Source organism: Archocentrus centrarchus, chromosome 17 (assembly GCF_007364275.1).
Source record: "Archocentrus centrarchus isolate MPI-CPG fArcCen1 chromosome 17, fArcCen1, whole genome shotgun sequence".
Lineage (NCBI taxonomy): Eukaryota > Metazoa > Chordata > Actinopteri > Cichliformes > Cichlidae > Archocentrus > Archocentrus centrarchus.
Genome location: NC_044362.1, coordinates 16,027,804 through 16,052,319, shown reverse-complemented (window position 1 = coordinate 16,052,319; position 24,516 = coordinate 16,027,804). Strand labels below are relative to the sequence as shown.

The window sequence follows — 24,516 nt, the reverse complement described above, 5'->3', positions numbered from 1 at the left end:
ATGAGAGGCATGGGGTTGGCCCTATTCCCTATTCCTCTCATTCACCTCCCAACATGTCTTCACTGGTTGTACCTTCCATAGAAAAGGTCAGCAAGTACCAGAAATGATCTTGACAATTTTGTCAACCATGTTTAATTGTGCATTTGCACACGTGTGCAACATAGGTATGCATGTGTGCAAATTTCTTAAGGGCTGGTAACAGCGGACACACTCAGAGTATCTATAATTCCACACATTCCAAAGTTCTGGTATCCATGCCTCTATTTTTCTGTCATACTCCAAAGTATGATTTTCTTATTGTGTCAAGAGAGTTTGCCAAATATGGTGTATGGTGGACAGCAGGAAGGGCCAATAGGGCCAATTAGTTGGCCACACAGTACGAGGGAAGAATATACTCATATTTGATGCTCTGAGTCGACAAAGTGTCCTGCAGCTCTGTTTAGACTAATGTCTAATTGCAATTCAAATAATTCACCAAAAGTATTGACCACTGTTATTATGTAATTGGTTGTTTTTTGAAAAACTTTTCTAAATAAAAAGTAATAAACTTATGTTAAAGTATATCACATTTTGTCGTTATTAAATCAGTTTTGGAGTGTGCTTCACATCTGGACTGTTGGGATCTTATACATGACCCAGTGTGTAACAACCCGCATATTTCTGTGTATATGTAGGACACCGAGGAAATGTTTCCAAAACTGGGAGAAATTGAGGCCTGGGAAGAGCTGGGAAGTGGGGAAAGGGAGGAGGGCAGCACCACAGACTGTGATGATGAAGATGGTTGTCAAGCCTCAGGAGGTGGTGAAGAAAAATATAGTAAGTCACACCTTTCCTTGCACAAACACTTACTGTACCTGCACAAGTCCTCATACTTCTACTTGCACCCCATTTCTTTTATCACTCATATTCCACGTTAAATCTGTGTGTTGAATATCACTTATGTTTTGTTTTTTATTGTGTTCTACTTTCAATACGCTGGTTTTGTGTAGTATATGAGGATATATCTGCCTGATGAGACAGTGTCCTTTTTTTTCACTTAAGTCAGCCTTGCACTGTTTTCTGAGAACTGTCACAAAGTCTCTGTTTCATTCACCTCCTACCTGACAAGGGAAATTCACCTTAAATCACATTTTTACACTCTGCTGAGGTTCCAACAGCAGTGGTGGCACATAAGTACTTTGTATACGGGATGCCAAAGCAAAAAGATGGTTTCCTTTAAAATGTGACATATTTGGATGTAGACTATAATGTGATATTTAGAATCCCTATATATCAGTATCATTTCCTACATTTTGTCAATAGAAACAAAGGCAGTAGAATTTTAAGCATAGTTTTAAAGATAAAAGACAGTTTATGCAAGTTTAAACTTATTTGACCTTGAAGAAGAGGTCAGAGGTTCAAAGTAATGTGATATTTAGAATCCCCATATATGATTGCCTATTTATCAAAAATATTCTTCTACAAACATTTGTGAAAGAATGGGTCATCTCAGGAGCTCAGTGAATTCCATCGTGGTACTGTGATAGGATGCCACCTGCACAAGTCCAGTGATGAAATTTGCTTGCTGCTAAATATTCCACAGTCAGCTGTTAGTGGTATTATAACAAAACTGAAGTGACTGGGAACAACAGCAACACAGTCACAAAGTGGTAGGCCACGAAAAATCACAGAGCGGGGTCATCAGATGCTGAGGTGCATAGTGCACAGAGGTCACCAACTGTCTGCAGAGTCAATCGCTACAGACTTCTAAACTTCATGTGGCCTTCAGATTAGCTCAAGAACAGTGTGTAGAGGACTTCATGGAATGGGTTTCCATGGCCGAGCAGCTGCATCCAAGCCTTACTTCATCAAGTGCAATGAAAAGTGTTGGATGCAGTGGTGTAAAGCACACTGCCAATGGATTCTAGAGCAGTGGAGACATGTTCTTTGGAGTGATCAATCACATTTCTCCGTCTGGCAATCCGATGGACGAGTCTGGATTTGTCGGTTGTCAGGAGAACGGTACTTGTCTGACTGCACTGTGTCAAGTGGGGATTATGGTGTGAGGTTGTTTTTCAGGAGTTGGGCTTAGCCCTTTAGTTCCAGTGAAAGGATTTCTTAATGCTTCTGCATACCAAGACATTTTGGACAATTTCATGCTCCTAACTTAACGGTTTGGGGATGGCCCCTTCCTGTTCTAACATGACTGCAGACCAATGCACAAGGCAAGGTCCGTAGAGACATGGATGAGCGAGTTTGGGGTGGAAGAACTTGACTGGCCTGCACAGAGTTCTGACCTCAACTCAACAGAACACCTTTGGGATAAATTAGAGTGGAGATTGCGAGCCAGACCATCTCATCCAACATCAGTGTCTGAACTCACAAATGGACTTCTGGAAGACTGGTCCAAAATTCACATAAACACACTCCCGGAAGAGCTGAAGGTGTTACACCTACAAAGGGTGGATTGATATCATATTAAACCCTATGGAATTAGAATGGGATGTCACTCACGTGTGAAGGCAGATGAGTGAATACTTTTGGCAGTACACTATATGTTGTCAGTACAGTGGCAGTAAGAACCATAGTTTTAAATAGTTCTATATGACATTATTATCATTTTTTTTTTTTTTTTTTTTTAGTTTTGACATTATATATTTATTGTTTTCTACAACACGTAATTGTCAACAGCGCAGCAGTGACAGCAAGACAGTCTTCCGCGTATGTATACATACACCATGTTGATCAATCACTTAAGACCAGTCAGCATAAATGGATGTTTACAGCGCTAGGACAACATTATTATCACTTTGACCTTCAGCTCAATCTGTTTACCTTAAAGGAGAGGTCACAGGTCAAATGTGACATAATATTTTAAATCTTTATCTACTACCTTCTATATTCTTACACTGGTAAGAATCATAGTTTCTAAGTTATAAGACTTTTTACAATTTTTGAGCAATAAATCATTGAGCTGACCTTGAAGACTTTGGTGGATCTAAGTGAGATTTGTTAACATGACCCCAGTCTACACCCCTAGAAATTTATATCACAATTCATTCAAATGTTTTTGAGCTATAGTGTTTACAGACAGAATGACACACACCCATTCACACAAACGCTGCCAAAAGCATAACCACCTCGGCAGAGGTAACAAAAGAGCTACTGTAGGTGTAAAGCTTTGTCTTACAAGTATGATGTGATTAGATTAAAAAAAGTGTAACTGCAACTGGTGTTGTAAAGCTGATTTTTTTTTTTTTTTTGTGCACCTGATGAATAGACCCTTTGGAGATACCATATAGTGAGAGATAGAAGGAAGCAGACGGGCAATACAAAGAGGGAAAGTAATAAAATCCCAGCTGAGTAAGCGGAGCCTCTTTGGCTTCCCTAATAGCTAGACTGCCAGCATTTCAGCTGCTGATTCAGCAGTCTCTTAATATGTAGTGTGTACCATGTTTACTCTGTCCAGCACAAGTGCTACAAGCACATCTTGTACATTTGGATGACTGCATGCACAATAAAAAGTATACTGTAATGACAGCTAATTAAATGCAAAACAGACTGAGGTGTGCCAGTGGCCTAGAGATTTACAACTGTGGCCATGTTATTAGAAATGTACCTACTGCTTGACAGTCTTTCTCAGTTTCCTTTCAGTACAGGTTCTGTTACCACTTTCCACTATTGCAACGTGGCCACACTCTCCCACAATATCATTTAAATAGAGTTTTACAAAAAAAAAAGACACTCAGCAGTCTTTTGCATGGCTTTTTTTTTCTTCTAGATTACAGAGGTTACAGAATTGTCATTTTGCTAGGTCATTTAAATCATATTTGATTGTTGTTTAATAAAAAAAACCAGAAAAACATAACCCATATTGTTCAAGCATTTTTCCATTAAAGGCAAGAGCCAACAACAGTCCTACTTCTGTCAATGATATCACTTTTTTTGTCTATCCATTTTTAAGATAAGATAATGCTCTTCAACCAAGTTCCAGGGATTGCACTGAAGAGCAAAGCCACAAACATAAAGTAGCAGAATATCTCTTTAGTGATTTTTTTTGTTATTTTTTTTTCTCTTTGTCAGAATTCTGATACCTCCACCAATATCCCAACACCAGGGGATAATCAATAAAAATGCTTTCTGGGATTTGCTAAATATATCACCATGAGCTTTTTTTTGACTAATTTTACCTTTATAAAGTATGATTGCCATTAAGTTACAAAATCACACCTTTTGGCAAGGTGATTCCTATAAAGAAATATCACACCTTTGGCCCTGGTATAAAATAAATATGTCTATAAAACACAGTTTTTTTGCTCAAGGTCTAAAGAGATTGCAAACATTATCACTGTTCATCACTTCTGTAAACCACACAAGGCTGAACTAATTTGTGAGTCTGTTCAACTGTTTGGCAGACGCTATCAGGTGCATATCAACTATGGCAATCGGCACTTTCTTTTCTTTTTCTTTTTCTTAGTTGCATGCTGCACTCACACTTTTCTCTTCTAAGTTCTCTTAATTATATATTGCGCTTCAACAGTTTCTCTAACTGTTATAAAGTTAGAGTTCACGATCGCTGACATTATGTCATTGTATGTATTTTTGGCTTCTTATTGTGATCTTAGAGAATTGGCTAAGTGGGACTTATAAAGTGTATAAACTGTCTTTATGTCTTGTCATATATCGACTAAACAGTCATCCAAACATCAACTTTGGCAACCTCTAATGTAATTTCCCAGCTGGGTGAAGATAAAAGACATTGTAGGCAGAGGATGCTTATTTTAATTTCCATCTGTTTTTGCAGTTTGCCACTGTGTAACAGTGCCAGAGCTCCCAAGGTCCATGTTAAAAGGGGGCATGACCGCCTACTGTTCTGCTAAGAGAGACTTCATTACCAAGCAAATGAACAGTGCTAATCTGCAGAGAACAGATTCTCTGCCTGTGTCATCATTCAGATGTGATGGAACTGCTACAAGTCTTGCTGAGGCGATACAATTCCTGCATACTGAAATTATAGTTTGTTTAAGATTTCTATATACATAATGATAATACATAAACACATGACTGTGAAAAACCAAATGATTGTACTAGGCAGCAATATAAAAACTGAGCTATAAATGAGTAGTGCATTATTTCTTATTTACACTGGCTAGAACCAAAGTATTACAAATACTCAAGGCGAGATTTGGTAAAGATAATTTCTTATCAGACATGCCACTGTGCTCTCCCCTACTAAAAGAAAGTGCAGTCTGATTGCATGATGTAATGCCCGGTTTGATCTTGGCTCAGATCCTGCTCCTCTTGCCTGGAGAAATGCACACAAGTGTACTTTGTGCGCCAGATAAGCAAGGCCTGGTCATGTACGAACTGCCATTGCCAGAGCCATGAACAGGGGAATAAATCTGTGAATCTTTAATGAACCATATTATCTGTCACCCCTGCAGCTATGACAGTCTCTTCTGTGGTACATTTTGTGGCGTGACCATGGCTTATTAACTGTATTACCCAAAACACTTGCACTGCTTCTTCCAAAGGAGCCATTCATTTTGTACATAGCTCATTAACGTATTAATCTCTAAAATACCCACAATAGCACATTAAACTGCTATCTCTCCATTAGGAAAATAGAAGAGACACCAAATGCCTCTACATCAAAAGGTAGAACAGTACTTTATTTGTCTGCCTGCTTCCATGAGTCCACCAGTATTGTCTGAGTTTGGCAGATTAGGCAGTCATTTCTGGCTTTCTGTGAAGATCTGCAGAGAAACAAAGAAAAAGGGAGAAAAGATAGAGTGAAGAAATTTTAAGTGTAAAAGAATGGGATTTTAGTTTCTAATTAAGTCTTAAGTTTTGGATAGAACTTGGGTAAAAAAAAAAGAAAAAATATCTTCCCACTTTTAAATCTTTTGTATTTGACTTCAAATATAAAAGCTATTACAGTGTTAAAGCTGCTGTTGAGGCAGTCTACCTGGTATTGTGTGAGAAGTCACGGAAACAAAAGGAGAAGAAGGCAGGTTATCCATCTCAGAGGAGTACAAGTAATCGCATGGATAAACATTTCCTGTGATTGAGCCGGAGGGATGTGCAGTGACAAAGTGTGAATCGTACAGCCATGAAAGTAAAATTCTCTTTTGGTAACAAACACCATCTGTCAGGAACGCTGGTGAGCTCATCAAGAAAGCGAAGACACCCCTGGCATTTTTTCCCCCACAAACTTTACAGTTCAGTGGGCAAACCTGGCTAACATGAAGCCATAGGCAGTGATTGTTTTGTTTTGCCATCCTGTCAGATAATGTAATTATCTACATATGACAAGACTGAAAGTTTTAGGAAGGGATTATTGTGTGTCTCCTCTATCCTTGCACACTTTTATTTTAGAATAGGTGTGTGTGTGTGTGTGCGTGTGTGTGTGTGTGTGTGTGTGTGTGTATGTGTGTGTGTGTGCGCGCACATGAGTGTAAATCTGACCCAGAGGGATATACACTCTGAACACTAATTTAAATCAGCAGCTGCTTTAGTGGCTTTTTTCTTATGAAAATAGGGTATTGCATCATAGAAATGGTGGAGCTGTGTGGTGTAAGAAGGCCTTGATCAGCGGGTTTTAAATTTAAGTTTGGGGGCAAAATCTGTGTTCACATCCATCAAACACACACTTGGTCTTGTGTAGCTATCCATCTTTAACCTTGATAAAATGGTTCAACTTAAACACACAGTATCAGCCCACTAAGGTAATGGGTTTGTTATTGGTGTCAAAGGCAAAGAACTTTTCCCCAAAGCCTAAAAGGCCAAAAAGGTGTGCGGCAGCTGTTCACCCTGGCAAGGGAACTACATTTCTGAAATGAATAGCTGCTTGGACAGGATACAGCCAACCTGCACTAGTGTTAGTAAGATTACCCTGGATCGACCGCAATCCCACTGCAGCCTGCAGTTGTCTAGGACCCAGTACACACCTGCCTTTCATGTAAAAAAAACTTTTCAAGAAGGCGAAAAGACTGGGGATTAAGGGTGAAGTATTGCAAGTTGGATGATTCAAGGTCATAGCCAAATGTGAAAGGGAGAGAAAAAAAAAGCCTGACATGAAAAACAATGGAGAGTTAATGGCATAAAGCTGTCTGATTTTATGTTGCAACACAGGTAACCGAGATCCAGTAGTGCAGCTAAATAAAAATTAAAAGGTTCAAAGGTTCATTTGTCTTCACTGAGGTTCAGAGGAGTCGAGTGCAACATGCAACCTTATGATTCAATCTACCGTGAGAGTGAAGGGTTAGAAGGGCGGATTGGGGATTTGGTGCTTGTATGCCCTGGCAGGCTAGATAGAGCCAATCAGACCCTAGATCTTCTCTTTCTAGGTCCTATGCTGAATGGGGTCCCTTAGGACTGGCGTGCATAGAAAGCTGGCTGGCCTGCAGATGTAGTGGCTGTGTCCCGGTGCGGATATTACCAGTATGACCGCCATTTCCCTCAGCCTTTCATCTGAAGCTCAAGGGGCTGAGAGAGAGTTCCGCAGGGCAGAGTAGGGTTGTAGACGAAGGAACAAGAGGATCAGCAGGATGGTCTGGTTTGTGGATAGATGTGGGAGGAGTGAGTCACATTTTTTTGGTCAGATATGCAGGGCCATTCGTTTGTTGTATATGAGACTATGAGCAACATTGCAAAGTTGTCTAAATTCTTGTTTTGCTGATAATTTAGAGAAAGCTCAACATCATTTCTGTTAAATATATAAAACACATCCAACAGAACAATTAGGGGGCATCATTTAGACTGATGCATAATCACTGCAAAGCAAACTTTCTGTCCTTGTGTTTTATTACAATCATCACAACTGTCTTATATTTCCTCTTGTCTCTATTCATCCCTTTTATCCATATTTCACCTTGCCTTTAAGTGGGCTCTTTTTCCTCACTTGCATGACATACTGTTCCCTGCGGTTTTATAGCACTTTGAAAGCATATTAGCTTGAAAGGCTCCCTAGGCGCACGGTCATCAGAGGAGAATGGTTCTCATTAGCCAGCATCATCATTTCCTTTCTTAGCAGTATCTGTAAGGCCTTTATGATTGAGCTTTTGCAGCACACCTTTGGGAGCCTGGACGGGAAACACCAAAAATGTTTGGTGTGGCAACAGGTAATAAACCAAAGGAAATGGTGGGAGTGAGTGTGCGCAGAAATCAGTGAAAATTAAACCTAGAATTCACTACTTTAAATAGTGTCTATGAAGATTACCAGCAGAGGAACATAAAGTTTTAGTGATTTAGTGCTTTGATACAGCCACATAAAAGCTATAACAGTACCACAGAAGGAACACTTATTACAAGTACAAGTATTCTTATTACAAGGCATTCTTACACGTTCACATTTCCAAGCAGCACGTGGGCTTTTAAAGATGGTTCAGACTCATAAAATGTTCTTTATTGAAAGCAGCAAATTCAGTGGTTACAACTTCAGGTTTATTGTGTGAATAACAACCTGGTACACCACCCTCTCTCCCCAGCCCCAATCTGGCTTAGATTAAACTTTTAGGTTGTTGTTCAGACCATCGGTAGCACTCAGTGAATTGATGGAAATCTGTTGTCGGTGGCTCGAGTTGATGACTGCCTTAACTTGCCTAGAGCCCAACACTGGCTACTAACGCAGAAAACAGCATTCCTGCTGTAACACTGCACTGAGCAAACAAAGTCAGACATTCCACTGATATTGAAAAATGCAATAGAAGGATAAGCAGGGATGAGAATGATCATCTTCTGTCTCATCTCAGCCCAGTATGCAGGGGGAAATACAAACTAGGTGAAGGGAGAAAGATGGAAAAACATGGGTTGGGATTTTCCTATGGATGACATGGGAGGGTAATCCTATCTAAAACTTATAAGATTCAAATTTTTGTTTTAACCCACAATCAGAGTAACTTTTTTAGTGGTAGTGGAAGCTGGTAGCAAAGAGCTTATTTTTCTGTTTACTACCTCAAGTGCAAGGTCTGTGTTCAGGCTTTGCAGGTAAGCATCAAAGAGACACAAATTGCAAGACAAGTCACTTCATTAGAGCCCAATCCCATTGATCTGTGGTTAGAGCAACAAAGTCCTTCTCACTTATCCATAAGTAATGTGGCAATTAGAAGCGAACCTGGTGCAGATTGTCAGGCCGGAGGGCTGGGAGAGGGCTGACCTCTGACTGATTGAACTGATTGCAGATTAAAAGGAGCGGTGTACTTAGCGCACATTTCTAAGTGATTTAATTCTAAAACTGCAGTCAGTTATGCAACCAAGAGTTTACATCAAAGTTTTTGACTCGCCCCCACAAAATCAAACATTTATAACATCACAGTGCAATGTTTTTTTTTTTTTTTCTTACCAGCTCAGATATGTGAAAACACTTTGAAGTTGAGAAGGCAAGTATCACTTAAATCACTTTAATTCCAGGGGGGGGGGGGGGGGGGGGGGGGGGGGGGGGGGCTGCGTTCTATTCCGTGCGCTTAACTTTTATGTGTGCACCTCTACTAGGCGTCACTAAGCAGATAGTGTCAATGACAGTTTGCACACTAAAGCCTATGCTCCTACTTCAGCCCTTACGGTGATTGGCATCACTTGGTGTAATCAGCAGCAAGCACTGAAGTGCTGAATACATTAGTCTCAATATTTTAAGAAAGATTATGGATTTAACAAATGCTCTCTGAAAGATAAATGATATTTTACAGCAGACATTTTTGACTTTGACTAATTAATATTAGTAATGATTCCATTCTATTTATTCGGTCAAGTTAAGGATCCTAGTGTTATGCATTCTGGCTAGGCAGCAAGGCAAAGCGGAATACCTAAATGGAGCAAAGTCCTTTTCAATTGCAATAGTAACATCATAGAGGTGAAAGCATTTATCTCATATCATGAAAATGCATTTCATGGTGTTATGAGATTTTTATAAAGTATACAATTTATACTGTACTTCAGTAAGTAAAGTTTCATCTCCTTGGCAACAAGACCATCTTCCAGCTTTGAAAGCCAGTAAGAATTTTTCCCTCTTTCTACACACAAGATAGGTAACTGATACGAGTTCAGCTCCTATAGTCTTGCAAATAACTAACTCTTTCATATTCTCCCATCACCTGAACAAGCAAAAACCCAGTGAGAGATTTTAGATCAAAATGTCCCCACTGGAGAATAGGACAGTCTGGTTGTTGCCTAGTGCGGCTAATGTGGCTAAAGTAAATGTTAGCTGAGGGACGACTATGAATTGTGGAAACTCTAACGAGCGATTTATAACCAGAGAGAAGCACTAGGTATGTGTGTTACTGTGTTCGTGTCACATACACTTGATTAATTCTATCTTACACTCTACACTTATACACTGTATTCAAATTCATTCAAGTTCACAATAAAGCTCACATACATATTTTCCTGTTTCTACTGTCAAATAACAGTACAATGATAGAATATTGACTTTTAACTGCAGGGAAAAACCACCAGCACTCTTGATCCATTTACCAGGCCACTGCTCTGCACTGCTGAAATCTGGATTTTGTAACCGTAAAGTTGGCTAACAAAATCTGTGAATATAGCCAAATTCTCTGTGCTGTGAATTCAGCTGTATTTATAAGTAAAGTGATCACTCAAAGAGAAAGTTATGTAGAAGCCACAGAGTGTCTCGTTCAGTTCTGTATTGGTAGCGATGTAGTCTACTGAATGTTCAGCACTACTCCTACTACTCCATCTCTTTCAGTCTCAGACCTCTGGCTGCAGCAGCTGTTGCACCTTGATTTATTTTGTTTTATTTTATTTATTGTTATTTCCCATTGTGATCAAATCTCTTTCACAAGACAGACCTGGCCAAGATAGTAGTCACACAGATTTAAAGGTACAGACACTGAAGCAGACCATAACAGGACTCAAAACCAGGGGTATTCAGGCATGCTGTGGTATTTGGGGCTGAAACTTGAAATATGCATTCTGGGGGCATGTAAGACTAACATTAATAAAAAAGTGTTAGGTTAGTAGATACAAGCAGTGACACTGTTTCCTCGAATCGTGCCTCATGTGAATTTCCTTTTGACTGTAATGGATTGCTAAAAAAACAACAAACAAAAACCAACTGAGCTATTGTGTGTGTGTGCGTGTGTGTGTGTGTGTGTGTGTGTGGTGTGCATGAGATTGAAAGAGACAGAGAGAGAGCAAAAGGATATGAATGGCAGTTTATTTCTGCATCCTTCACGCTTGTCTCTCTACAAGGACAACACGACACCTGGCAAAGCAACGAGGCATCTGGTATTTGAGTGCACACAGGTGTGGTGTGTGTTCTGAGTACCTTGGTGTGGGTAGTGATGGGTGTGTGTATTTGTTTGTGAGATTGAGGAGTTGTCCTGGGCATTAAGCTTCCCTCATCTTCCACTCCATCTTAAGAACCTGTCACATTGACTGCTGGAGGTCACTGTCCTCCCAGGGCCCCATTTGCCAATTTGTTTCTGCGTAAATGTGTTTGTGTGTGTATGTAAAGGGTGTAAATTTTAATCTTGCCAAGGAGCTTAATAGTCTGGTACAGCCAAGAATCACACTGGACAGATTCCATTCCACTGATCCCTGTGCTGGAGTTGCCAGGCTGCTGTGCCTGTTGCTAGGTTAGCTGTAGGCTAAGACACGTACGCCGCTGGTGCCCCAGTATTTTGGCCCCTTTAGTCCCCTGAGTGGCCTGCCAGAGACCTCGTACCAGTCCTGGTTCTGTTGTACAGGTTGCCTGTGAACCAGGGAGGCAGTTCTCAGAGATGCAAGTTTGTGTGCATGAATTCAGTGTGTTTCTCAGAAAACAGAATAGGGAGATTAGTTTGAATGAGTGAGGAGCCCCCGCCTGACATGCCACCACATAAAGAGTGATTTGCAGACAAAAACAGCACAGAGATGGATGGCCAGTAATGAACTGTGTGAATTCATCCTCCCCTCCTTTTTACTTTCTACCCTTACCTTTCTTTGTAATACAATGTGTGTGTGAATAGAGATAAGAAAGCGTTGTGTAAGTGCTTTGAACGGTAAATGTGAGACAGGGAAAATGAGGCTTTAAGAAATTTAACATTTCCCTGCTTTAGCAAACATTGTCAGGATATCCAGGATTCAAAGCTGCTAAGAGCAGCATGGCTGTTTTTTGGTGTCCAAAGCTGTGCTTGGAAGACAATTACATGAATAGTTCATAGCATTGATGGTTTTGCCCAAGAATGGCGAAAAAAACACACATACTTAGACTCTGTGTGTATCAGGCATAGAATACACTGAAGCTGTGTTTACAACAATGTTGCAACCTTAAGAGGTCACTTAAATGGTGTGTGGTCTGGACTTTTGTATATGTGAACAAGAAAACCTCACATTTGATCTTCTTAGAGCTAATGCTTGAAGATAAAAGTGGTATAATTAAACAGTACCACAATGGAAATTAGCTGTGACTTTTTTCTGTTTTGGCCATGGTTATGTGCTACATTCCTTCAGTTACCAGATGCTAAAGTGCTTTCCTGGGTGTATCCTCATAGGGGCTATACCTACAGTTGTGTTCAGAAGTTTCTATACACTCCTCATGGGCATGAATGTCATCATAATTTTAGGCTTTTATTGATTTCTTTGAACTGTTTTTTCAGGGTGGAATAATTGTACAGCATGCATCTTTAATGACCTTAAAAAAACAAGAATTGGGTGCACAAGTTTCAATTTATTTTGTATTTTCTTAATCCACTTTCTTAATCCATCATTCCTATGATGAGTGTATTGTAAATTTTGCCACAACTGTAGGTGCATCTACTGGGTAAAATGGACAAACTTTTTTATAGCACATTTCTAAACTCGTGTAATAATCCACTTCTGGTACAACATCAGCCCAGTGATGAAACTAATATATTTGCGGGCTGGTGTAAAAATTATTTTGATCTGTATATCTGATTTCCTTCCTCGAACCATCTGTACAATTTATTTTTGTTGGTTTGCCTAAAAACTTTCTCTAAGGCTTGTAGGCCTCTTTGATTGAAGCGTGGGCAGCTGTAGCTGGCAGCTGTCTGCTAGGCCTCACCTTCATTAAATAAATTCACTGAACTGGACCTATCTACTGTGTGTGTCATGTTACTGGTTATGGAGCATTTTAATCTGACAAATCAGTTTGTGTTCTAGTGTGGGTAAAAAAAAAATCTAGTATTTTATTAGTCTGCTGCTTAGCTCTAATTACCACAAACCTCTGTCTGGGATTCCCCCTTTTTGTTTATGGATGAAGCTTGCTAACCAAATTTACTCACCTTAACTTATAAATTAATATATTAATATAAATTAATTATAAATCGAAAATATAGAAAAAAGGCCTACAAAAAATTAATTGGGAATGAGTATTACATGAAGAGCATGTGCAAAAAAAAAGAACCAAGCAGAAACCAAGTGAAGGCCTTAAAGGGAGACACTGCAGGGAGCAAATATCTGACGAAGTTTGCAAATCACTTTTGATCCAGTATGAGTTCTCTCTCCCTATTTATGACAGACTAATGGTAGAAATCATTTATACTTACTTAAGTGTGTTTGAGAAACAGCTGGCACCCGAGCACTGAGGGCATACTGGGCCATTGCATAAAGATCTTGTCTTACAGCTAATAAGGATTGATCTAAAAAATCAACAGTGTCATTATGTAGAAATACAGGAATAGCTGAATAAGTTGCATAAATTGATGTATGCTCACAAGTTTTGAATTTAAACTGGAGTCAAATATATAAGCTATCAATAGCTTGACCGGCTACTCATCATATTGTCTGTAATTAAGACAGCACACTTGTCTGTTTATGGGTATATGGATATGTATATGTATCATGATGTGTGAATGAACAGCGTTGATCTTTTTTGCTTGCGTGCATACTTTATATTCATAGGATTGTTTGCGTAAGACGTAAAAAAACCAATAAAAACAGCAGTCACCTCTGTTAGCGAAACATCAGCACAAAACAGATCCAGTGGCCTTGTCAAAACCTAGACCCGTGAGCTGCTTTACAACCTTCACCTCCAACATCCTCCTTCAATTAACTGCTTAGCAGTTGTCAAAGAGCTGCAAGGTCAAGGCAGGGGTGCGAGCCAGGAGAAGGGAGGAAAATGGTTAGCAAGATACTGACCTTCATTCACCTTCACCACACTCTGTCAATGTGCCATAACTTCACCTTATAACTGTCTTCATAAATGTACACAGCAGGCAGAGGGGTGAGCTGACACAGTGCTTTAAAGTTCATGACAAACGGGTCAAAGTCTTCTCGTTATGCATGTAACTTTGGTCTAGGGCCAAGTTACAATGTACAACAGTAGGTTACAGTGTAAATAAACTTGCTATATGTAAATCGGGGTGGTTTCCATATAGTAAAATAATAAAATGAATTTTAGTGAATTGATATATTAACGCATTAAACCAATGTTTGTCATAGCTACAAGTCTTTGTTCAGTCTAGAAAAGCTGCCTTGTCATCTTGATATCAAGTAGTGTGACAACTTGCTAAGCCCCAGTAAACAGTAGCACCATTCCTCACTGGATTACAGCTCTGGAGCTCGGGTTGAGCCAAGAGTCTTATGCAGGCGTGCATGACGCACAATACACACATACAGAGGCAAGCAAAACACAAATGTAGACATAATTTTCCAGGGTTAACTAATTTGATGTTTATGTGTGTGTGAAAGTATTCATTTCTGCATCCCTCTATGCTGTCTGTATGAGTATTCCATACTACTCTAGTGTATGTATGACACAGAGTGAAAAAAAAAGAGAGACTCAATCTTATCAGCTGAAGACAGAAAGAGACTGTTTGACAACAGTCTGCTTCTCCCTTTGGCATACCTAAGTTTAAAGATTTAATCTGTGAGACAGCAGTCACCGTGTGCTGGCAAACCAAAAGAAGCCAAGAGGAATCAGGGGAAGGAAGAAAACTAATATGGTTGCCCAGAGAACCATCGTGCAATTTTCTGTTGTTCATAATTTTTATGGGCAAGACATTTGTTATTCTTACTCTTCACCTTCCAGCCTTTATTCCTCTGTTTCTCTCTCCCCCTACCCTCCCATCCTTCCTCCCGCTTGGCTAGGGCCTGAGGTCCACCTCTTCTTCGGAGCTTTGGCCTGGGTTGTTAGGAGCAGCTGTTGTTCCTCTTTGGCCAGTGGGAAATAGCAGCTCCTCCAAACACACAAGCTACCCATCTGGAGAGGCATTAGTGGCAGAGGACACTGTGAACCGTTTCTCACACGCTTAGCCAACACAGAGGTCAATGAGGTCCTTATAAACTGTATGTGTAGTTAGGTAACACAGGCAGTGTAGTACATATCAGAGTGAAAGTTGGGTGGTCAGATGTGTAAAATGGCTTGAGTGCCTTTCTCTTCTTCTCAGTGACACAGTTTACTGCATCCCTAAACAACAAGTATGAAAGCTACAGCCCATTATTTATAGCATGATGGAAGTGTTTACAGGCCCCACAGACCCATGCATAGATATCCAGAGACTTCCCAAACATTAAGATCTGAGGTTCTGTTTTTTTTTATTATTATTATTTTATTATTTTCTCTGTCCCTGTTTGTTGACTATTATAAAAACCTTTATAAAATCAAATCACATTTGTCATATACTGATGAAGAACATATGTCACTGACTGCTGTTGTGATGAAAGAAGTATGTTGATGTGCCATTGCATAGCCTTGAAGTCGCCTGAGGTGATTGATTCCATCTGTCTTGATACAAGTGGCGATGGATATTCATCCTCATAGTGAAAAGCTGAACTAAATGTTTTCCTCTTCTAACCCTCTATGTCATCCTTCACTCCTTCCCACCCTGTGTTTTTTCTATGTTGCTTGTTCTTCCGTCTTTTTCCCCACTGTATTTTTGGGATTTACACAAGCGTCAGCTTATGAAGTATGGCTTATCTGCTAACATTGTCTCATTATGACAACAAAATAACATTCCATTATTTTTCTGCCCCCCCTCATTTTATATTTCTTTGTGCCTCAAGCTGTTGGGAGGCTTTAAGGAACAGGTATTCCTCTTTTCTTTTCTTTTCTTTTACAACATAGTGTATTTGTATTGTTCTATTTTAAACAGAAACAAGAATGTCACGCTTTATTAATTTTGTACATTCTCTGTTTATTTTTGCCCCCCCCTCCAACCTGAAAAATGTTTGGTGCTGCCCCAACATGTTGAGGGGATTTCATAGTTCCTTCTTTGTCTTCTTTCAACTGATTCCTTTAGGAGTCTATCCCGTCCTATCCCTAGTATCTTCCTCTGTCACACCAATCCTCTGCATGTCCTCCTTCACTACATTCATGAATCTCCTCTGTGGTCTTCATCTTTTTTCCTCTAGGCCCCAGCCTAGATTCAAATCTAGGGTCTCTTGCTGTGCTGACCACCATACCACCATGCGCATATTCTGCAATATCCAATATATCTATCAATATATCTGTAACTATCCCTCCGCTGCACATGTCCAAACCCTCTTGCCCTCTTGCTTCTCTAACTTTGTCTTCAAGCTGCTCAGCCTGAGCTGTCCCTCTAATATACTCATGTCCATTGACAATTATGATATATGGTTTGGAGACAGTGGCTCTAACAAAAAAGACAGGAGGCAGAGCTAGAGGCTGCAAAGTTGAAGGTGCTAAGATTTTTGTTAGGAGTGACCAGGATGAAGAGTATTAGAAATGAGTATATCAGAGAGACAGCTCAGGTTAAGCAGTTTGGAGAGGCAAAGTTGGACATATGCAGAGGAGGGCTAGTGGGCAGGAGACTTGACAGGTGGGGGAACCCTAAGATCAGTGTAGTGGTGCAGTGTGAGGGAAAAAAAAATACTTCGAAATAAGTGAGAATAACTTGTTTTGTGACCTCAGGTAGATTTTTTTCTTTGTGTACTGACTATGATCACCTGACCTGTAGTGCTCCTTTGATATTCTCTGCTGTTTGTGGATTTAGCCAAGTATAAATCTAATATAAAAGACAGAATTCAGTGAGAGGATCTAATTAGCTTCATCACCTTAAATATAAATAGACATCTGCTTTTTGAAGTAAACTAGTAACAGTACCCTAGATGTAACCAGTTTAGCATAGAGCTTCATTGTAAATTTTATCACAATACAGCAAACTAACCAGCGTAAACTGCCTGGTATTTTCACACAAACTTTGAACAACACCAAATTAGTATATTTCAGTTTGTTTTGCAAGATGTTTCACAAAAACATAATTCAGCAAAGCACCATGTATAGATCCAATATCTGATTTAGAAACTTTAAAATGAATGAGTACATTATATGTCAGATTTATAATTCTAGTATATAAAATTGCACTTCCTGAGCCGTGCTTATCTTTGAAAACAATCATCCTTCCTCTCCTGTCCTCTCCTTCTTACATCTTTCTCCATCTATCAGTTTCTTTCTCACTCTGGGCAAAACAGCAGCTGTACAGTTAGCTAAAGTTCACACTTTGTGACATACTGCAGAAACATTTTGCGTGTTTGCTGATATTTGTTGAACCATTTGAAAAGTTGCATTTGAAATGATTTGGTTCTTAAAAAAATGTGACTTTGATTATGCCCCCCCTCTTTTGTAGCGCTAGCAAGTACAGCAACTGCACCTTTACATCTGCACCATGAACGCATCACAGGGGTGAGAACAAAAAAGAATGTGTTGTTGAAGGTGTAAACGAGCCATGGGATGTCATTATTTTATTACTGAGAAAGTTGCTCCATGCTGTCACTGCAAGCAATGCCAGGCTGCAGCAATCGAAAAAATTAGCTCATTCAATAGTAATATGCATTAACCTGCCTATCAGATTTAATTACTCATTAACTGACTGTGCCAGAATGCCATTCTGGATCATTCTGGTCCATTATAACCCCTGATAGTGAGTATATTGGACAAAGGATGTTAGAACTTGGAACTGCCAGGATGGAGGAAAAGAGGAAGGCTGTAGAGAAGGTTCATGGATGCAGTAAAGGAGGGGGCTGTGTGACAGAAGAGGATGCTCGGGATAGAGATGGAGGCAGATGATCCATTGTGACAAACCCTATAGGGAGCGGCCAAAAAAAGAAGAAAATACCATTCACAGTTTTGTTAATGAGTGCTACTTTAATACTTTGACAAAAAAATAGTCCTGTTTGCATTATCAGTTCTCAGGGTACTGACTCTCCTTGTAAATTTTATTGCATGTCAATTTCTTTTATTTAAACGATCACAGGACACGTTAACTGGTTGGCAGTACTGTTGAATGTGTTATAATTGGTTGTTCTGGCAAGGACTTGCTCCATTAATTAGCTAGTTGGTTAGCCAGCAGCAGAGCAGTATTAGTGTTGTGTTGGCTTATTCAGATGCTGTTTTTTTGACATCCCCCTGATGAGATGCAGCCCATTTCCACTGAAACAATAACAGCAATCTGATTTGGGATAAATGATGTCTTTGTCTATTGTCTGCTGGAACAACAAAAACCATTGGCACGCAAAACACTTTTGTCTCAAGAGCCCCGCCTAGCCCTATTTACACATGCATGCATGCACCCAAGAGCACACTTAGGGATGGGTTGATATTTATTCTCCATTTTGAAGAAAAATGTATTTTTAGAAGTGCGGAGAAAGGAAAGGAATCTTACTGAAGGCAGCTTAAGAAGACCAACAAAATTAGTTCTTTCATATCAGAGAAGAACTGATTTATTTCAATATTCAAAGCTCTTCTGAGCTGTGCTATAAAATTTGTGGTGAAATATCTGTTAGCTTATCACACACATGCCTGTCAAGCTGTTTGACAGCCAACTCGTCACACTGGGAACTCTATTTAACGAGACACCTGTTTTGGCAAGTTTTGCTGTCAGAGACACTTTAAAGAAACCGCGTGACGCTGGGCTTTGCGTCAGTGTGAGCACTCTGATAACCAGCATAACCCCCATCACAACCAGTGCTAGGGCCTTGCTTAACTCAGTTACATAAGTAAACAACAAAGTAAATGAACTGTAAACAGTTACAGCTGCCGAGAGAAGAAAAATATGCAATTAAATTACTTTTACATATCGAAATGTTGGTCATTACAAAGGGATTACTATGTAAAATAGTACATTAATTCTGTTGCTTTGCATCATTTTGCTATCCAGAAATGCCTTTTTTTTTTTTTTAGCATATCTCAGTCAAAAAGGGTCAGCAAAGGCTTTGAGACAAAGTTGAGTGCAACACCTTTAAGGGTAGCACGACTTTCAACTTAGGAGCTGTTTCTACATCTAGACATTTAATTTGGCAACATTCTCTCAAGTTCTGTTTTTTTTTTTTTTTTTTAAATCTATTATCATCGTACATCTGCTAGCCAAATGTATCCACATTTCTCTAAGCAGTGTGAATCTGCCATGACCAGGCCGAGGAAGACTGCCATGTCATCAGATAACAATAGCTTTTAGGGAAACTGCTGCAAGCATCCAAATGTCTGATTAACCCTCAAAGAAACCTCTACAGTCTTCTGCTGTATTGCATGCTTGGAAGCATTTGTTAGAGAAGTTATCAAAAAGTAATCAAATGCATTCCATTTTTAACAGGATAACTAGCAATCTCTTACCTATTTCTCTCCAAAGTAAACTGATGAGAATGCCAAAGTCAATCTATCCTTAACTCCTGTATCTATTTGCTGCTTTCTGTATCTTTGGAATATCTCATCTTCCTCCCTTGGTGCTCACATAAAGCTGCTGGATCACGAAGTACTGCTAACGGATAAATCTAGATATCTAATACATGTAATGGAGGTTAACTGGAATGTAACTCAAATTGGGTGTGCACTTGTTTTGCTGAGACTGTTAATCTCCCTCTAATTCACTGATGTATTTAGCTGGGTTGGGTCAGTCAGGGAGGACGGGTAATGAGCAGAAGTGCATTTCATTTCGATTTCTGACACACCAACATATTGTCACCACCCAGACGGAAGGAGAGATGATGGCAGAAGCAGTGTGATGACACTGATAAATTAAAGAAAGCTGGGATTTCAGTGATGTCAGCTGGAAAGTTTTTGTGTCTAACTAGATATAAATTGTGTGGAGTGACTGTTATACAATGTGCACTTACCTTCATCAAGCTAATTTGTATCTTGTAGGGGTTATGGCTTACTGTCATTATCAGTGCGCCTCATACAGCAAAAAATAACAATGTTGATGTCAACCTTGTAAAATCAGAAAATTTGAATAGTCGGGGCGCCTCATTTGAATAAGGAAAATGTAAAAAAAATAAATAAATAAATCTTTATCTCAAATGATTCATTTTAAAAGCATCAAAATTCATAGGAAAAAAATATTAGTTTAATCAGTCTCATAAAATACACAAGACTATTGATTTGGAATTCTGATTAATAATAATAAAAAAAAATAGCTACTGTCAAAGTTACATATGAGTAGTTGGTAAGGTTGCAGGGCTTGGAAGCTGCGAATAGCAGCGGTTGAGAGCATTCGCTCTTGTACAATATGTATATAAGCAAAGTTATTTGCAAAAGTATTAAAAGCAAAAAAGACAGATCTAACTAAAGGTATAAGAACTACTAAACTACATTTATTATAGCACATGTCTGTGATTTTCTGTGTTTTTTGAGTAGGGTTTCACTGACTGGGTCCAAGCTAGGAAGCCTTGTATTCCAGCCCAGCTGCCCCTGTCCGAAGAAAAGCATGGATCCTTTATGCTGTCTTTGGCATTCTGCACTAACTTGCTGTGGCACTCCTTGTAAAGTTAGCTGCTTATTCTAACTCAATATTTGAATCTTCAGCAGGCCTTTGTTTTACTACAGTTGGAAGTTCTGTGGACAAATGGTTAAGATAAGAGATCGGAGCAGGCCTCTGAAAAGAACATTGCCCTCTTCACCTCTCTGGAGGTGAGAGTATCAAGAGAAAGAACAATGGGGAGCTGTGGTTTTGTTGTTGGGGTGGGAAATGGTGAACTTGGTATCAGTTTAAAAAAGTCAAGTGATTGTCAGTGCTCAGAGTAAAGGTTCAGTTTTCAGTTCACAAATGAACATATTAATCTGTGACCTTCCTCCTCGGTCCAGCAATCTCATTCACAGTAATGAAAATAACAAGGTTGTTCTCTTCTGCTGGAAACCTTCAGATTTCCCCATCATGATAGGTGCAGGATGGGAGTCGAAGATGGAAATTTTTAGAAGTTTTTATTTTATGTATGTAATTTAAAAAAATAATCATTAGTTAATCAGTAATGTAGTAGCACAATAAATGCACTGGAAACTGTAAGCACTTTTGAAAGAAAATTATAGGTGCTTTCAACTGAAGCAGTCACCACCACTTGTTTTTGAAAAGTACTAGAGTGAGGTGATGGGACTCTTGACTGATTATTATATACAATATTACAAACACAAAGGACATTTAAACACATATGCGTAATTATAATCTAAACCATCTTTTGTGTTTTTTCTTTTCCCTTCCTCTATCTGTTTTTGTCTCCCACAGCACATGACTCCAGTGCTGGAAGACCATTAGGGAAACATCCTGAAGGCCACAGTCCACAAGAAAACCCTTCTAAGCCCCCCTCAGTGAAGGTGATAGGGGGTTCTCCGAATGCCAGCTGGACACAGTGCTGCAGCCTCGCACTGCTTTTTGCTGGACTTTGCTTGCAGTGGATCCTGTACTGATGTCAGCACGGGCTGCGACTCAATCCTCACCCCTGACCCTTTAGGAACCTACATGCACAGAAAAACTCAGATACATATCACAGATATAATCCTTACTGCTATCCTCAATCTACATACATGCAAATGGAGAACAGGGCAGGTGCAGACTGGCGTTCCTGCAGTATCACAACTGTGGGTGGTTGGATGAGCTGATATTATGCACGCTTATCTGCAAGGCTACGAGGCTAGACGTGTGTATGCGAACACACACATCCTTACAAAAAACACATCTTTGTGATTCAAAATGAAAGTGCATCATTCTGATTTTCCTTACTCACTCACCAAAAATGCTTTGTTCTTTTTCTGCTGCTGGTGTTTACTTACCCTTTGATGCTAAAAACCTCGTCACAGCACTGCATCCCATTTGAAAACTCAACTCTTTTCTATTTGGGGATTAAGGAATGCATTGACTGCTAGGTCAATCCCAAGTATATGGCCTCATACAGCAGATTTGATATTCTCTAATGACTGTGTGCCTTGGAAGGGATAAGAATGTAACAAGTACACAGGTACAGCACAGGCATACTTGCATGGCTGAATTGTGCAGATAAACTAGGTGTGTATAGTATGTAAGTGTACATAGGTGGATGGATTTGATGGAGTTTATGAGGTTCAAAAAAAGCTCTTAACTAACTGAGCTGAATAGATTTTTCTTTTTTTTTCTTTTTTTTAGTTAGCTATGAATGGGCTGTGCTTGTCACTGAGTACATAATAAGAAATGATGCATAAATCTAAAGAAATGTATTATCAAGAATAATACAGAAATGTGCATAATTTTCATCCTTAAAGCCATGACAAAAATGGACAATTTTGGACATTTGAACAAAGTCTGTACATTGTTGATTTTGATCATGTCTATTGTGCATCCAGGTTTCTGTGTTTGCTCATTGAACTGCACATTAATGCATGTATAACCTACAAAGCTATCAAAGTCTTTCCCAGAGTTTTTCACTGATGACCTGCCAATAGAGTTTGCCATTCTATAACCGCAGTTCCAAAAATCTGGGATGGTATGTAAAACGTAAATAAAAACAGAATGCAGTGATTTGTAAATCTCATAAACCCATATTTTATTCACAATAGAACACAGGAAACATATAAAATGTTTAACTTGAAATGAACCATTTTAATTCAAAATAATGTTTTGATGGCAGCAACACAACTCAAAAAAGTTGGGACAGGGCCATATTTACTACTGTGTACTGTAGCATCCTTTCTCTTTTAACAACAGTCTGTAAACATCTGGGAACTGAGGAGAGCAGCTGCTGGACTTTTGGGAGAGAAATGTTCCATTCTTGGCTGATATTGGATTCTAGCTGCTCAACAGTCCTGGGTCTTTTTATTTTTTCATTTTGTAATGCACCCACTTTTTTCAACTGGTGAAAGGTCTGGACTGGAGGCAGGCCAGTTCAGCACCCGAACTCTTCTACTATGAAGCCATGCTGGTGTAATAGATGCAGTATGCAGTTTAGTATTGTCTTGGTAAAATATGCAAGGCCTTCCCTGAAAAAGACATTGTCTGGATGTGAGTACTAATGCGTCCCCGTCTCATCAGAGATGCAGGCTTTTGAATTGAGCACTCATAACAAACCAGATGGTCCTTTTTCCTCTTTAGTCCGGAGAACGTGGTGTCCATGTTTTCCAAAATGAATTTCAAATTTCGATTTGTCTCACCACAGAGCAGTTTTCCACCTTGCCTCAGTCCATTTTAAATGAGTTTTTGGCCCAGCCTTTTGTTAACTCTGTCCCAACTTTTTTTTTGACACGTGTTACTGCCATCAAATTCAAACTGACCTAATATTTTTCATGAAATACTAAAATGTCTCAATTTAAACATTTGATATGTTTTCTGTGTTCTATTATATAAAACCCATATTTTATATCGAATAAAATATGGGTTTATGAGATTTACAAATCATTGCACTGTTTTTATTTATATTTTATGCAGCGTCCCAACTTTTTAGAATTGGGGTTGCAAATGAAAATAAGAGCAAGGATGGCAGATTTCAATCCGCTTTACCACACAAAAAAATCCAGAGTATTTTTTACAAAGATGTGGGCAACTATAGATCAAGTACAGTGGTAACTGTTATATGAGTCCGTGTTCTTTCATTTTTATCATTTATTTAAAAAAAAAAAAAAAAGTAGAAAACCTGATGAAATTTTATCTGTTTCAAATGATCATGCATGGAAATAGAGCAAAAGATAAATTCATCAAAAAAACCTGAGTAGTGTCAGCAGTGGGTCACTCTGTAAAACATTTTTTTTCCTTGTGTAGAAAACGTTGTATCCAATGGCACTAGCACAGTAGATTACCTGTAAATGAGGATGATGAATGGTCCCTGTTAAGAAGATGCAGTATAAATGCTGACTATACCATATGTAAAAGCTACACAGATACACTATCCAAGCTTAGTAGGTCTATATTGTGCTGGGATATCATACATACAATAAAAGCATTCTAGTTAATGGAGAGTGAAGATGATCACAGCTATGTGAGTTTTAATGGTTCAAATGTTTCACATTTTGGGTCAGGTAATCATATTTGGTTGTTTTCCTCACTGTATGTTCTGTTCCAGGTCAATGTTCATCGCGCTCACTGGTCCCTTACAGTCATATACCCTTGCATGTGTATAAATGTACATATTTTGCATCACTTGTCATTTGTTTTGTGTCTCATTTCATCTCTTTTGTATGGGAATGTTATAGTGTTGTTGAGCTCTATTAAAAGTGCTCTGCTCTTTTGCTTGTTTCTCTAGCCTCTCCTTGTAGAAAATCCGTCACAAACAAAGCGATCTTCCCTATACGTCCACACAGGTGTTTTTATTTGTTACTCTTCAGTCATTTCCCTTGACTCTCCTGCTGCTTGTTCTACGCAATTTTCAGCATAGCAGCATCCATCT

The 24,516-nt window shown here is 39.2% G+C and overlaps 1 protein-coding gene across 2 annotated transcripts in view; it reads left to right on the top strand.

Annotated features, from left to right (window-relative positions):
• LOC115795301 (glypican-5-like) overlaps nt 1-24,269 on the top strand; it is a 107,319-nt gene extending 83,050 nt beyond the window's left edge. For both annotated transcript variants that reach the window (XM_030751119.1, XM_030751118.1), the window contains 2 exons: nt 675-816; nt 21,393-24,269. In XM_030751119.1, coding sequence (XP_030606979.1) covers nt 675-816; nt 21,393-21,574 — 324 coding nt within the window. In that variant the 3' untranslated portion in view covers nt 21,575-24,269. The remainder of the gene's footprint in view (nt 1-674; nt 817-21,392) is intronic.
• The last annotated feature ends 247 nt before the right edge of the window (nt 24,270-24,516 follow it).